Genomic DNA, 17,072 nt, shown 5'->3' on the forward strand with positions numbered 1-17,072 from the left:
GTAAACCTTTACATGATATTAATGACTGATGCAGCTTGATAGAGATGCTGCACAGATAATGACAGAAAGAGCCTGGATGCTCTCCGAATGAATGTTACTCGAGCTGACTCCACTTCAGAAGTGAGAGTATGTTTAACTTTGCTGTCCGTTAGCAGCATAAAGTATGACCACATGCTCAGTCCAGCTGCTGGATCTCTCTTCTCCGCCTAGTGTAATTTAATAAGGCAGAGGGGTGAAATTATTCTCATGAACCTCAGTCTGGGAGGAATCTGAGCTGCTCTGCTGTATCACAGACACATTCTTATCATTCCTTGGTTGACTGGTGACCCCACAGTCATTAGTCCGAATTTTGAGCTGGAAAGTTGCTGGAATTAATGTTTAACTGCTGTGGTTTATTATAAAAAGTGACTGCTGGTCAGAAAGGAGGTTTCATGTAATTTTAGTTACATGCAGTAAAGAATGTGCTCTGGGGTTATTTTCAGCTTTAAAAATGCTGCACTAGTGTTATTGTCTGTATTCCACTACAGTATAAACACAGCACTATGCACAAGTCAAACACCACCATATATAATCTCCAGTGCCACTAAATGTAAATTTTTTCCCTTCTTAGTCCCACAACAGGGAAATTTCACCTCCGCATTAGACGTATCCGTGCAGTGAAACACCACATACACATTAGTGAACACACACACTAGGGGGCAGTGAGCACACTTGCCCGGAGCGGTGGGCAGCCCAATCCACAGCACCCGGGGAGCAGTTGGGGGTTAGGTGTCTTGATCAAAGGCACCTCAGTCACGCACTGGCGGTTCAGGGGATCGTACCAGCGACCTTCCGATCACAAAGCTGGTTCCTTAACCTCCAGCCCACGACTGCCCCTTTAGGAAACGAGCAGGAAACCTAAATTTAACAAATGATTGCACAGAAGCCCCATAAAGTAAATATGTCACATCTGACATTATTTTATTGCCCCGTTTAATTTTGTGCATTCATACCAATACCAACCTCACCATAGCGGCTTTAAATATTTCCCTCAAAAACAGCTAAGATGATATTTCTGAGGAGAGCAGATATAAAACAATCCACTTGCATATACGAAAAAAAGGAGTTTTCAAAACTGGAGTTAAAAATTGGCTAAAAGTTACAGAGGAAATGGGACCCCTAACAACCACCTGGAACACCTTGTCGACTCCAAAACTGCCCCCATCAGATAAACAGCACTTAAAGCTTTCCTCTTTGAGAGGGAGGAGAAAATCAAGCTCCTTCAGGTCTGAAAACATGGGTCTGTGGGTCTGAAAGGATGTGTAGCTGATCAAGAACCTCACAGAGAAAAGGAGACGGACACATCAAACAAAGAAGCTGAACAGTGGACTGACCGCCCCAGAGTCCAGACGTCAACACCACGGAATGGGTGAGATTAGTGGATGCGCAACCAACTCCTAAGGCTGAAGTTTGGCAGGTGTGGAAAAATATGGCTGCAGATTTCTTTAATAAACTGAAAGCAAGTCTCCTGAAAACAATGAAGGCTGTAATAAAGACAAAGCCGGGGCACTAAATGCTGTGAAGTATGATGATGTTTGTAGTTGTTGAAGCTGCTTTTCTATTAAATTTGTTTTCTGCTTTTGTTTTTTCTCTAAAGCTGAAAAATGAAGCTGTACTCAGTGGCCATTTTCACTGGAAATTGAACAAGTGAAGGTTGGTCTCTGACTTTTTGTTGGGTCCTTCAGTCACATTTGTGTATTCTGTGTGTGTGTGTGTGTGTGTGTGTGTGTGTGTGTGTAGGCGTCAGGAGCTGAGAGAGCTACGTTTGCTGCAGAAAGAGGAGCACCGAGCTCAGACTGTCCTCAACACTAAACTGGAGGGTCAGAAAGATCAAATGCAGAGACGCTTCGACCAGGAGATGAACGTGAGTGTGTTACACACACAGTCATATACAGTATGTTACTGTTATCTTGAGAATTGACTTCTCTGTACTCCACCTGTCATGCATTCTTTCTAGGTTAGGTTAGACGAGCTTTACTGGACATCGTTAGAGGCCCCCTGTCAGCCTAATGAGAAACTGTACTGATCTTTTAGATTCACCACATAATGTTGAGTTTCCAGTGTAATAACAGTGTAATGTGGTTTAGTAGCTAATCGAAACTAAGCAAGTTGAAAACAATAAAAACTTAATCACGCATCCAAGGCTACGTTCACATTACAGGCCTCGTTGCTCAAATCCCATTTTCAGCTCAGATCCGATCTGTCTGACTCGATGGTTCAGACTCGTTTAGGTAAGAGATTCAAGTCCGTCATTAATGTGATGAACTGGCCTGAATTGACCCTCATGAGCTCCTCCTACTCAGTAACGTCACGTGACTGAATCACTGCATCATCAGCACAAACTAACGAGCAGAACGAGCTTCGCTGAGAAGATCATTAACTCTGGTCAGCTCTCAGCTTCATTATTAGAGCCAGACGGAGGAGGAAAAGGTGAGATGAGCTGCTTTTCCACCGTCTACAGGCTTTAACGTCTGTTCGGCGCTGTTGCCATGGTAACGCTGAATGAATTCCGATCTGAGCATCACATTAAGGCCACATGGCCACGAATCGGATACGCATCCGATCTAGGACCACGTATGAAAGTGGCTCAGGTCGGATTTAAAAAGATCAGATTTGTGTCCACACAGCCCTGAAAACACCAGATCTGAGTCACATTAGAGCAAAAAAATCAGATTTAAGTGATCCAAGTGTGGTGCGGCTAGCCAAAACAAGACTGCTGCTTTTTGAAAAATTGTTTAATGTTGGTCCATAAAATCATACAGTTCATGGTACTTGGTGACTGCAACTGCTCCTCCCCCCTCCATTGCCACTAAAGCATCACCTTCTTTTGCACTGATGCAATTATGAAGAAGCGACCATGACTACCTTGAGACGTTTCAACTTAAGGCTCCCACATTGCTTCTCGCAAATGAAGCTTAACGTTAGCCTGATTCACCATGAGCCGCACTACGATCCCCAGCATGCACTGCAACATAATGTGCGTCTATGGAACAGCAAGCAAACAGGCAAATGTCCCATAGACTGGGGACGTTTAAATAGGCTAAGCGGGTATCTGTAGCAATGTAGACTGTTATTTGTATACGGCCTGAAGTTTTATATCAAATTTTTATTTCAGATTCAGACTTTTTGAGTAGGTCCAGTATTCAGTGCCTGAAATGAAACACAGCTGGCCCACGGACTTGTTTAGATTTTTTAATATGGCCCTTTTTTAGTGGTCTAAACCATCTTACGAGGTCTCGGGTTTCTGCACACTACACTGTGTGCTCCACATGAAGCGTCTACTAATTCAGTGAATATTTCACCACCCTTACCCTGAATATAGTCAAAGAACCAGGTCTGAGTTTTGTCTGTGCTCATACTTAACAGTCTGCTTCCTCTGCTTTCAGGCGAAGAAGAAATATTACGACACTGAGCTGGAGAACCTGGAGAAGCACCAGAAGCAGACGATTGAGAAGATGGAGGTGGACCACGCGGTGCGGCTGCGGGAAGAAACCAAACGCATCCGTGCGGAGCAGGAGCGAGCTTATCACAAGTTCCAGGAGCAGATGAAGCAGCGGAAGAAGGAGGTGCAGTCTCACGGCCTGGGAGAGCCTCACATATCTGATCAGAGTTGGCCTCAGTCTAGTTTTTCAGTGCAGTTAAAATGCTAAGTGTGCTGGACAAGACAAGAAGTGTCGTGTAAATAAAAGAATAAAACCTTTCAAAACATAAATGGTTCAAATCAAAGGGCTAAATTAAGAGTGGATTGCGTAAGTCAACGAGCACAAAGCATATTAATAATTGTAAGCTTGATTAAAAGGTAATGTTTTAAGTTACTTAGTAACGTTGTAGTATTTTAATGTAGTTTCATTCAAAAACATGAATAAAAGGCAAAATAAAATAATAGAACTGATACAATGGTGTGAGAAATTAATTAATAATAATTATATAAATTAGTTTTCAGGATCGGATTTAATAGAATATTCGAACATGAACCTGTTCAGTGGTCACAGCCCTGAACTGTGTAGTGCTGGGACCCTATAGATGGTGATCCAGTTATTTGGTGCCATAAGAAGGAAATAAGGATTTTCCAGCTCAGCTTAAGTTCTGTGTTCCAGGTGAAAAACGAGGTGAAGACGTTGCCGAGGAGTCAGAGGAAGGACACTCTGAAAACCCGCATGAACTCCTTCCAGCAGAAGAAGATTACGGAGGTGAACACGTTCACACTGTCCATCCTGTATACACAGCCAGTAATGTTGTCGTGCAGCAGCCGAATGTCCGTGCATCCGTTTCTTCTTCCTCACGCTCGTTGTTTGTCTGATCAGGAGGAAGAGTTCCGTGTGGCTCAGATCACCTACCTGGACTCGACCTTAAAGAGCATCATTGCCCAGAACAAGCGAGAAATCGCAGATACAGAGCGGCAGTTCCTGGACAAGAAACAGCACTTCATTCGAGGTATAAAATTCCAGTTATTCCGAATAACATTCAGAGCAACCGGTTCAGTTTATGTAGAGAAACTAAACTGAAAAATCGGCTCGTTTTGAGTTCATGGTAATGAGGTCTCAGCCATAATGCATGTACCTATGACCTATAGACCTTTAGTAGTTTAGCTGCGCCCGTTCCTTTTGGACAGACTCTAGCAGAGTTATTGGAGTGGAAGATGAGAGGAAAAGACTAAACGTACTTTTCCTGACTGTCAGGAAGTAAATGGATCATTACAACCTTCCCATGAATCTGCACATCTGAAAAAAGTGGCTGAAGGTTTTTCCCCCACTTCCTTGAGGATTTTAGTCTGAATGTAAGTTTGTTCTGCGCATTTCAATCTGGACTGCTTCTTGAATGATGCACAACACAAGGCGTCCAATCAGAGCAGAGCAACAGTGCTAAAAATCCTAGATTAAAGGGCCGGTATCTTAAAAAAACCTGAATTTTCTTCACTGTTTTCAAGAAACATTTCGATGAAGTATATAAACTTTCAAATATCAGTGCCCAGTATTTCCTCCCTGGTTCATTCAGCCCAAATATGCAAACTAGCTGCCAAAACGCCCGAATTCATTTCACCGTTTTTCTGATGACATTTTTACATACACTATACCTAAAGAATTCGCTTTTATAGGGTTTGATATGATGTCGGCCCACCCTTTGCAGCTATAACAGCTTCAACTCTTCTGGGAAGGCTTTCCACAAGGGTTAGGAGTGTTTATGGGAATTTTTGGCCGTTCTTCCAGAAGCACATTTGTGAGGTCAGACACTGATGTTGGACGAGAAGGCCTGGCTCACAGTCTCCGCTCTAATTCATCCCAAAGGTGTTCTATCGGGTTGAGGTCAGGACTCATGTTGGAACAGGAAGGGGCCGTCCCCAAACTGTTCCCACAAAGTTGGGAGCCTGAAATTGTCCAAAATCTCTTGGTGCTGAAGCTTTAAGAGTTCCTTTCACTGGAACTAAGTGGCCGAGCCCAACTCCTGAAAAACAACCCCACACCATGATCCCCCCTCCACCAAACTTCACACTCGGCACAATGCAGTCAGACAAGTACCGTCTCCTGGCAACTGCCACACCCAGACTCGCCCATCAGATTTCCAGATGGAGAATCGTGATTGGTCACTCCAGAACACGTCTCCACTGCTCTAGAGTCCAGTGGCGGCGCTTTACACCACTGCATTCCACGCTTTGCATTGTGCTTGGTGATGTAAGGCTTGGATGCAGCTGCTCGGCCATGGAAACCCATTCCATGAAGCTCTCTACGCTGTTCTTGAGCTGATCTGAAGGCCACATGAAGTTTGGAGGTCTGTAGTGATTGACTCTGCAGAAAGTTGGTGACCTCTGCGCACTATGCCCCTCAGCATCCGCTGACCCTGCTCTGTCATTTTACGTGGCTGACCACTTCGTGGCTGAGCTGCTGTCGTTCCCAATCGCTTCCACTTTGTTATAATCCCACTGACAGTTGACTGTGGAATATTTAGTAGTGAGGAAATTTCCCGACTGGACTTGCTGCACAGGTGGCGTCTGATCACGGCACCACACTGGAATTCACTGAGCTCCTGAGAGCGACCCATTCTTTCACTAATGTCTGTAGAAGCAGTCTGCAGGCCTAGGGGCTCGGCTTTATACACCTGTGGCCATGGAAGTGACGAACACCTGGATTCACTGATTTGGATGGGTGACTGAATACCTTTGGCAATACAGTGCACATCTGTCTGTTCAGCTGACAATATTTAGCTCCTCCCATTCACACTGAAGTTATATGGAGTGTTTCCACCTGGATTGCTTTTTGAATGAGACAAAATACAGGACAGCCAATCAGCATAAAGCTAATTTACATACATCAGTCTTAAAGGTGCAGTCTGATTAATCTAAAGGATACAGAGAGGTTGGAAGAGAGTGATGATAAAATGAGTTATGGCTGTGTTGGTGAATAAAACAACACATACTTTGAGTGAAGATATAACATAAAGGCAGTTTAAAGTAATAAATTATAGGAAAATAAGTTCAAAACGACACGAGAATGAAAAATGTCACTGCTTGCCAGACCAGAATGAGGTTGGGGTTGAACACTGACCAGCGGGCATTAGAGCGTGACCGGGGAGATATGGAGCTGATGGCTGGTGCTTCCGCTTCCATCCTCCCTGCAGGCTCGGCCTGCGGATGTGTGCCGTCTGCCAGATCCACAAAGGTTCTGGCTTCACCAGAGAGGAACATAACTGACGAGGGTTTCCCACTGACCCTGGACATGTTCATTCCTGTGCTGCTGTTAGGATATCAGATGCATTTGGTCACTGCATTTGCTTTCACTTAAAGCACCAGTTTAGCCAAAAATCAAATTTGCAGTTTTCCTTACACCCCGATCGTAGTCAGCCATCCAAAAGACTTTGTTTTGCCCATCCTTATAGTTTTATCTATTTAAAAATAAATATTAAAAGTATCATAGCTAAAAACAGTAGTAACAGCAATATTAAAACACGTTTTGGCTGGTCAGCTATATTTGGAGGAAAATTAGATAAAGAAAGAAAATTACACACACACACACACACACACACACAGACACACACACACACACACACACATACATATATATATATATATATATATATATATATATATATATATATATATATATATATATATATATATAAAACGGCACTTTAAATACAGGCGTACTGCTATATTTTAAGCTCAATATAATTTTTGATTCTGAGAAGAAATTTTGGTTTCATTTTTTATATTTCATGCCTTAAGAATATTCTCCTCTAATTATATATTTTACACATGATTTGGCTCAGATGCATAGAGACTGTCTGTATACCTTGTTTGACATCAGCCGCAACACCATCTCACAAAATAAACCGAAAAACATCACAACGCCTAGAAATTTATAAGTGCCTTCGAAAAGAGTCAGTTGAAGGTGTTGCTTAAGCCCCAGTTCCCAGCCTATTTTCCTCACCCAGCTGCCTAGTTTTGGTCACTAACAGTGGTTTCCACCAGTTAGAGATGCTCTGAAGAGAGCTTTAAACTTTAGAGTGGCCTTTGCTTTTCTCCAACTAATGGTGTAAACCGTCCCTCAGCCCCCTCCTGACTCCATCTGTCTGCTCTGGCATCGACCTGGCATCCCTGCTGTCCAACAGGCAGATGGGATTGTCCAGTTAAGCACTGAAAACGGCCGGAAAATGATTATGTAAGAAGTGTAAAAAGAGAGCAGATCTGAGTAAATGAACTGTGGACATTTTATGGTAAACTAATAGCATAGCATAGTTTCAGTAAGCAAACTATTACAGATAGATGTGACTTTATTAGCCTCAGAGTAAACCGAAGACGCTTGGCTGATATGTGGGTTAATTCTAGCTGACTCTCATTTTTGTACTGAAAAAAAAATCAAGCATTTTTCGTTCTGGTTCTAGCAGAACAACTAAGGCATTCAGACCAAATGGAAATCTGGGAAGTCTGTGGCTTCCAAATAGAAAAAAATTCCATATGCACAGCCACCCAGTTCGTAATCCCCTCTCGGAAAGTTGGAGTTTCTCAGGAGAGGTGGGCAGCCCTATCCCGGGGGAGCAGTTGGGGGTTAGGTGCCTTGCTCAGGGGCACTTCAGTCACGTCCTCTCGGCTTAGGGGATCGAACCAGCGACCTCCAGCCCACGACTGACCCCTGTGTTTGATACTGTGAAATATAAAGAAATACTTCAGTAACTGCAAAATGAAGTCTTTTTTCATCAGACCTCAAGGCATTGCTACAGCCCCTGTTGCTTGAGGTGGCAAGTAGGTTTGGCAAGTCCAAGTTCCCAGTTGCCACCAAGTCCAGCTTTGACCAGAACTAAGACTCACGTGCCAAGATCTTAACCTCAAGTGAGCAGATGAATACTGCAGGCTCAGTGAACAGGTTGAATCAAACTCCCTCTTACCTTGTTTTTTGTGGTCTTTAGAGAAGGAAGCCAGTATTTGGGATCTGGAGGAGAAGAACCTGCACGAGAGATGGCAGCTGATGAAGCAGCAGCTCAAAGACCAGTACTTCCTCCAGAGACACCAGCTGCTTAAGAAACATGAGAAGGTATCTGGTTTGGCCACCAGTTTAATCTGCAGATTCTCTTTGTGGTTGAAGACTGATAGTGATGTTTGACTGAAAAGCATTAGTGAGTTCAAGGGAAAGTTTAGCACGGTGCATCACGAGGAATGTCTGGTGTCCAGCGTTATTACCTAATGAAGTAAAGGAAGCTCAGGGACATCAGCGAGCTCTGTGCAAACTCCATGATCATCACACTTCCCTCGAGTGTCGATTGATGAATATTCTCTATACTGCATTACAGGGGTGGGCAGCATGATAAATGTCGTGGTCAGTGTGGCTTTCTGAGGATACTGAGGAGCTCGTCGGTACAAAGAGAGTCCTGTGTAAATGGGTTTAGTGCAGTATAGTATGTGAAACCATTCTACCCAGTTTTTGATGATAGTGTGGCCACTACTGAGGCTTTTTTGCCTGTTGCAACTTCTCAAACTTAATGTCAATGTTTATAGATACAGCAAGTTTTATTGTAAGGTTTGCAGGATGTAAACTAAAGCAAACCTCAGACACCAAGCATGTCTTGGCCGATTGACTCCATCTGGGAAAAGGAACAAGGGAGGTCTATAGGAAGGTCCATCTTGCTGGCTGTCTTAGGCTGGGCCTACGCTACATGATTATTTGCTCGATTTTAACTTTTTCAACTCTTTGGGACCACCGGTGGGTCCAAACCGCACTCGGTCATGTTCTCCATAATGTTCATATTCCATAAGCTGGGCGTCGTGTGAGGCTGTAGCTCTTCTCTCCAGTCTAATAGACGGTGATGTCATTTTAAACCCTTATAATAAAAGAAGCTGAACTCAGTTTGTTTTTCTACTGAAAGTCGAGCCGTTTTTCCCCAAATCTGGGCTCTAAACTATAAACAGACGGCGTCTCTTCAGTGATCTGCTCTGGAAACATCACTTTTATGAAATTTGGAGATTTTTGGCTTTCAGCAGTAAATTTGAAGCGTGGCAACATGTTTAGATCATCAAACACATGTTCTGTTCATTTAAGAGCAGCTTACAAAAAAATAAATAAATAATAGTGAGTCTTTAGCCCTCCGATCAAACTGTGAAGTGATTGGAGGCCCTCAGATATTATCAAACGTTTCATTTCATCAGTCAGAGAGCTGGAAAAGCAGAGAGACGGGCAAAGAGACGTGCAAACCCAGGCAAATAAGCGCCGCTGTCATGTTTATAATGTGAGGATCCAGACGTCACGTCACTCTTCACAGTTTCAGCTCAGCTGCCAGTTGGTAGTGACCCCACATTAATCCCCAGTTTGACCTTTCACTGTGCATAAAAGCACAAACTGGACCAGTCCAGTCAGTTTAGCTTTGTTTGTGTCATGTGATCTGAGGAGATCTGGGAGTTTGAGTTGTTCTTCGTAGCCCAAACTCGTTGTGTGCGATTTATTCTGTCTTTGCCGTGTCGTCTAGTCTGAGCACCTCACGGCAAAAACACAAGACGTCCTGTGACGAAGTGACGTTAGGTGTGTGACGCGCTCCGTGTTAGAAATCCGTTAAGATTTTGAGTCATGTAGTGTAGACCCAACCTGAGCTCCACCTTCAGACATTCATTTCCAGTCATACTGGTGATCAGACCAGACCAACCTGAATTTAAGCCAGGACTGATAGCCAGGGTAACGTTTCGAAAATATGGTTTTGAATCACCTGCATCACATGAACTTGTGTTTTTGACTCAGGTTGTTCTGTCTGCTATACATGTACGTATCTCCACATCACTTTTCAGACCTTTTCCCTTCTTACGACTTCACCAACTCTCTAATAGAGCTGCCACGTTGGGCATTATGAGCTCTCCCGGTTCTTTTTTTAAACCACTGAACTGTCTCCTCTGTATTTCTAATGTCTCTGTTTAAAACATGATGATTGGCATCGATTTGATACTCTTGTAAATAATGGTGTGTGTGTGTGTGTGTGTGTGTGTGTATAGGAGCAGGAGCACATGCAGTGTTATAATCAGCGGATGATTGAGCTGCTCAAGGCCCGGCAGCAGCAAGAGAAGAACCGTCTGCCGAAGATCCAGCGCAGCGAGGCCAAAACTCGCATGGCGATGTTCAAGAAGAGCCTGAGGATAAACTCCACCGGCAGCGGAGCGGACAACCGCGAGAAGATCAAACAGGTGGAGCTGCGCTTTACCTCTAATCCAAGCCTCCGTAATCGCTCAGCATAGGGGAGTCACATATCAGTCGTGCCAAGTTGATATCAAAATTATGGGAAACAAAAACTATTGATTCATTTTTTTTATTTTAGTCGTATCGGTATCAACTTCCAACAGTGTGGCGCGTTTACATGCACTCAGTAATCTGATCATAGTCTGATTTCTGCAGTTATCAGATTATTCAAAGGGCCACGTAAACAGCAAACTCTGATCCCTTGGATCAGAATATGGTCTAGAAATCCGATTAAGGAATCTGAGAAGGAGGCTGGATTTTAGCTCAGTAATCGGATTTCTCAGTGCTGGGAACTCTTACTCTGATTTCTTTCGGATTTCTCAGTCCGGGCATGTGTGAAAACAGGCCACGGGACTGGAAATAAGTAAGCAGTAACTATTTTGAAGTGATGCTAAAACCATCTGTCTGTTTAACAAAGCGAAGGATTTAATTATCCTTCATCTTCAAGCTGATGTATGTTCGTAGTTTCAGGAAAAGTGGTGCGATGTTTAGAAAAAAAGAGCCGCAGCATGAAGTTTGAGTTTCAGGCCGTGTTCGTGTCTCGTCGTCTTCTGTGAGTTTATTGGCTGGTTGCGAAGCAGACGTCTGATTACTGCCTGACTCATGTGGACCTGGAGTTTACCCCGTTGTCCAATTACTTAAGTTCATGTAAACATATTGATGGGATTACTGATCTGATTTTCTGCTGTTATCAGATTATTAAGTGCATGTAAACGCTCTCGTTTTGGTGGTGTGACCACTACAGTTCATTACTGTAAATAATGGTTATTTCTATGATGAATGAATCCGTCATTTATTCTGTTAATCCTAACTAAAAATACTTTCTTGTGTTCCTCGAAGTTCCATCTGTGCGACACTTTGTATTAGATTTTTATTTAATGTTTATTTGGTAGTGACAGACACACTTACCAAGCACCTTATTAGGAAAACCTCTTTGCATCTACACTCGTTGTCCATTTGATCATCTCCTCTTACCATATAAGAGCACTTTGTAGGATCCACTCATACCAGCACAACACATACAAATACAGCAGTGCTGAGGATGACCCACCACCCAAATAGTACCTGCTCTGTGAGGGTCCGTGGGGGTCCTGACCACTGAAGAACAGGGTAACAGAGTATCAGAGAAACAGATGGACTACAGTCTGTAACTGTAGAACTACAGAGAGCAGCTATACAGTAAGTGGAGCTGATCAAATGTAAGCGTAGAAACGAGGAGGTGAAGCACAGGAAATGATAACGAATTGTCTGCTGGACATCAGAACCGTTATAGCGATATGCTTTATGGTGAAATGAAGCCGTATCAGCCCCTAAGTTTCCTGTAGTGAGCTGCAGTCTCTCTGAATGGAGTGTAATAGAGCGCTTTTGTTTGTGTGTATATTCTAACACATGATTAAAGACTAATTGCATGCCTGTGGTAGGGTGAAAGTTATTTATTTGTGTGTGTGTGTGTGTGTGTGTGTGTGTAGTTTCAGAGACAGGAGGAGAAGAGGCAGAAGGCTGAGCGTCTGCACCAGCAGCAGAAACATGAGAACCAGATGAGAGAGATGGTGGGGCAGTGTGAGAGCAACATCAGAGAACTCCAGCAACTACAGGTACAGCACACACACACACACACACGCACACACACACACACACACACACACACACACACACAGTATAACCATAGAAATGGGTGCAGACCTATTATAACTATGAAAATGGGTGCAGACCTAACATCACCCGGGCGTGCGTACAGACCTAACGCAACCATGGAAATGAGTGTTGACCTATATTGAGGGTCTTCCTCATTTACGGTGCAGCTAAGCATTATACAAATAAACAAGAGATTGAAAAGAGTAAATATAAATGTATTATTGTAAAAGTATAGCAAAGAATATAAATAAAAATATTATTGAAACAACGCATTAAAATGAAGAACTTTTAATAGGATTACCAAGTCAAATGAAACTATTTGGCACATTAGTAAAATAAATAAATAAAACAACTAAGCAGGGTAAGAAAAAAGATGAAACAATGCTGAGAAAATAGTAGTAAGGATAAAGTAGCAAAATATTAAAAAAAAAAAATCTAATAAATGGTACCAATGAAAAATGATGATAACGTTACGGATAATAAATCAAATCGGACTAAAAACTTGGAGCTAAATCACCAGGTGCAGGCTGAGGTGGTCAAAGATTAAGTGATCTTTAAGTGGTGGGTCATTCTCAGCACTGCAGTAACACTGACGTGGTGGTGGTGTGTTAGTGTGCGTTGTGCTGGTCTGAGTGGATCAGACACAGCAGTGCTTCTGGAGTTTTTAAACACTGTGTCCACTCACTGTCCACTCTATTAGACACTCCTACCCTGTCAGTCCACCTTGTAGATGTAAAGTCAGAGACGACAGCTCATCTGCTGCTGCACAGTTTGTGTTGGTCATCCTCTAGTCCTTCATCAGTGGTCACAAGACACTGTTGGCTGGATACTTTTGGTTGGTGGACTATTCTCAGTCCAGCAGTGACACTGAGGTGTTTAAAAACTCCAGCAGCACTGCTGTGTCTGATCTACTCATACCAGCGCAACACACACTAACACACCACCACCACATCAGTGTTACTGCAGTGCTGAGAATGACCCACCACCCAAATAGTACCTGCTCTGTGGGGGTCCATGGGGGTCCTGACCACTGAAGAACAGGGTAACAGAGTATCAGAGAAACAGATGGACTACAGTCTGTAACTGTAGAACTACAGAGACCAGCTATACAGTAAGTGGAGCTGATGGAGTGGACAGTGAGTGTAGAAATGTCTTTGGTCTAAGTTTTCAAATATATTTTGGAAAATGCCTCATAAATTTGAATATTAAATTTGGCTGAAATGCCCGTCCCTGATCAGCCCATGTTGGAGTTGTAACTGCTGGGCATTAAGAGTAGATCTGCACTGCTGAGAGATTTCCCCACAACCTCTAGCTAAGCTTGAAAGTGGAGGGGTTTTTGAAAAGTCCTCCGTGTGGAAGGTATTCAGGTGGTGTCCAGGTATTGGCATCAGTGAAGAGGTCAGCAGCAGAAATGCTTCGTTTAAAATGGTGATTTGGTTTCTGCCACTATAGCAGGGTTCAAGGTCAACGTATTGGTCAAACTCTGTATGACCTTTCTAATTCTTCTCCTGCAGAATGAGAAATGTCACCTGCTGGTGGAAAACGAGACGCAGAGACTGAAATCCCTGGATGAACATCACAACCAGCTCATTCGAGACTGGAGAGAGCAGCTCAAACCCAGGAAGAAGGTGCGTGTTTAATGTATATTATTTACACTACAGTTAGTTTCTGACCGCACTGTCCAGTTGTGGTGAAATGTCCTACTCGTGTTTTATCTGATAACAGCACATTGTTTCCGCCTTACCTGTAATACCCTGGTTCTCATTTTCGGCCAAACTTTTTCACATTTCAGTGCATCCCTACTTACATAAACATCAGTCCCCCAAAAACTCAGAACAATAAAGCTGTTTGTGTCCCTCAGGCTCTGGAGGACGAGCTGAATCAGAAGAAGCGAGAGCAAGAGATATTCTTTAAGATGAGTGAAGACGTGGAGTGGCAAAACCCCACCTCCTCCAACAAAGTCACCAAATTCCTGCCTTACGCCGACTCCTCCAACACATAAAATCCTCCCAGTCACCAGATTCGCACCTTCTCACCGCTCATCGTTGTCCAGCACGCACTGCCACCCGAAACACAGGCTAGCTTTGCTCTGCATTAAAGTGATTTAAAGTCCACATTTAGTTTTCACAGCCGCCCAAATGGTGTCGGATGATCAGCCAAGACATGTTTAGTGTCTGAAGTTCGCTTCTTTAGTTTTGCACTGTAGTAAACAAGTAATAGAGGTTTATGGACCCACCAGTCAGTATCATGCCGACTGCATGCTGAAGTCCTGCGCACTCTCCTCAGACCGTGTCCAGTTTCTAGGTAATCTTGACAGACTTGCTCATGTGGTTTGTCTGCATGGTGGCAAGTCTATTTGAGATTACTTGACACCTCAGCACAATTGGGCTTCCTTCCCATTACAAGCCTCGTTGCTCAAATCCGATTTTCTGCTCAGATCCGATCTCTCTGACTCGATGGTTCACGCTCGTTTAGGTCAGTGATTCAAATCTGTCATTAATGTGATGAACCAGCATCATGAACTGACCCTCATGAGCTCCTCCTACTCAGTGACGTCACGTGACTGAATCACTGCATCATCAGCACAAACTAACGAGCAGAACGAGCTTCGCTGAGAAGATCATTAACTCTGATCAGCTCTCAGCTTCATTATTAGAGCCAGACGGAGGAGAAGAAGGTGAGATGAGCTGCTTTTCCACCGTTTACAGGCTTTACCGTCTTTTCGGCGCTGCTGCCATGGTAACGCTGAATGAGCTGAGCGTCACATTAAGGTCACACGGCCACGAATCGGATACGCATCCGATCTAGGACCACGTATGAAAGTGACATCATCGGATTCGTGCCACTTCAGCCTGGTAACGTGAACGTAGCCTTAGAGGCACATGTGTGATGATTGAGGCATGTGATTTGCGAACTGGTGGAGGTGTAAGCTTCCATTACCTGCTCATTAGCCTTGTAGCACCTGTGTGAAACTAAAGAAGCACTTTTGTTTGTATTTTTCTTTGCCCGTCACTTCCTTTGTCACTTTCTCCACACTTGGTGCAGCCGAATTCAAGACGATGTCCGGGTGTCTTTGCAGGCTGCATTGTGGCCTTGTGTTTTTTTTTATTTTTTTATTTCTGTACGACTATCAAGCGGAGACGCATCGCAGAGCCTTAACACACCATGTCGCTTCAGCATCAGCTGATACCAAGAGATTTGCTAAAGCCTTAAGCCACTTAACATTTTCACACCAAAGCCAGTGATGAAATCAGGCTGGATTACATACATTTGCCTTCGTCTTTTTAACGTGAGATTTTATGCTTGCTTACCTTCAGCATACCAGCCAACGACGACATACTCAGTAGTCAAAGTTAAGTCTCTGTGTAGTGAATCGAACTTCAAGCTTCAATATTTTAATACACGTTATTATAAGGTTTTGCTTTCCTATCCTAATTCAGTCCTAATCCTAGTCCAAAACCTAAACCTTTAGCTACTATGTGCCTTAGTTCCAAACCAGTTTGGGAATCTGTTGAGTAAAATTAGTGATGCCAAATATGTTGTACATAAAAGAAGCTTATATACTTATTTTTATTTTTTTTACCGTTATTTTTAAGGATGACTATATATGAAACAAAAGTCTTTTTGTCGCTTTAATTTCTGGCAGTTATAATCTAATCAGTATCGATTGTGTTCAGATGTTAAATGCCGAGATGGTTTTGACATTGACGCTGATGGCGAGGAATATAAGAAAGGTTGGTTGGTACATTAAGTTGTTCCTATTTTGCGGTTTGTATTTATCATTATTTTCCTTGTTGATATTTAATCTCTTGTATTAATTTACATTCGTCACCAAAAATGTGAGTCTGGATCGAGTCATGGACTTGGCAACATTACTGTAAAGCAAAACACTGGATGTTCAGCCCGAAAAAGGAATCCCGGAACATTCTTGGCTTCTTTGGGGAAAAAAGACCCAAGTATTGAAGTTTGTTGGTGGAAAAATCTTTCAGCTTTCAGGTGTATTGAGACATTTGGGGCAGTAGGGCAGTAAATAAACTCCGGAAGTGTAAACGTGTACATTTTTCCACATTTATCGCACCAAGAAAACATGAGGCAGTGCGATTTTTAGCTTGAATGCAGTGAAACGCTTCATCAAGGCGAACGTTTTCCCCCCAGTTCATTCAATGGGACCTGCCTACTGGACTAAATTGTGGAATTCATGTAAAATAATATGTGCTTTCAAATCCGTAAACCAGGAGAAATAACAGGAGTATTGGTTTAGTGTGAACAGTCTTCCATTTGAAGGTTCTTATCCAGCAGCAGTGAGAACGGCGAGAGTGAGAAATCTTGAGAAGCGTATTTTGTTTATTTGTTTATTATTATGCTGCCTCTCGGAGCACTGACACCTGACTTAAGTGCAATATGTTTTCTTTCAGCCTCATCATTTATTCTCTCAGTCTGCTGTTGGTTTTAGCATTTTTACTTCAGTTTTCTTAAGTGGGTAGCAAAAAATCAGGTACAGCAAGGCTTTGGTTTCTTTTGCATCACCACCCTGTTTTTTTTATTTAACTCTTTCTAAAAATAGACTTATTTTCTTAAAATGACTCATTTGACTGCACTGTTGTGATTGTGATTCTTCCTCCTTGGGACTTTTTTTTTGGTAACAAAAGGGTGTGTGTAAATGGATCTTTAACATAAAGTAACTACTGTTGTACA

General features: G+C 42.9%; 1 protein-coding gene across 1 annotated transcript in view; it reads left to right on the forward strand.

Moving 5' to 3' along the window:
* stk10 (serine/threonine kinase 10) overlaps positions 1 to 14,897 on the forward strand; it is a 108,831-nt gene extending 93,934 nt beyond the window's left edge. The window contains exons 11-19 of the mRNA XM_037546126.1: positions 1,780 to 1,903; positions 3,426 to 3,605; positions 4,137 to 4,229; positions 4,344 to 4,473; positions 8,437 to 8,561; positions 10,502 to 10,690; positions 12,212 to 12,337; positions 13,892 to 14,005; positions 14,239 to 14,897. Coding sequence (XP_037402023.1) covers positions 1,780 to 1,903; positions 3,426 to 3,605; positions 4,137 to 4,229; positions 4,344 to 4,473; positions 8,437 to 8,561; positions 10,502 to 10,690; positions 12,212 to 12,337; positions 13,892 to 14,005; positions 14,239 to 14,379 — 1,222 coding nt within the window. The 3' untranslated portion in view covers positions 14,380 to 14,897. The remainder of the gene's footprint in view (positions 1 to 1,779; positions 1,904 to 3,425; positions 3,606 to 4,136; positions 4,230 to 4,343; positions 4,474 to 8,436; positions 8,562 to 10,501; positions 10,691 to 12,211; positions 12,338 to 13,891; positions 14,006 to 14,238) is intronic.
* The last annotated feature ends 2,175 nt before the right edge of the window (positions 14,898 to 17,072 follow it).

This window comes from Pygocentrus nattereri, chromosome 16, assembly GCF_015220715.1.
Source record: "Pygocentrus nattereri isolate fPygNat1 chromosome 16, fPygNat1.pri, whole genome shotgun sequence".
In the NCBI taxonomy this organism is placed as follows: Eukaryota; Metazoa; Chordata; class Actinopteri; order Characiformes; family Serrasalmidae; genus Pygocentrus; species Pygocentrus nattereri.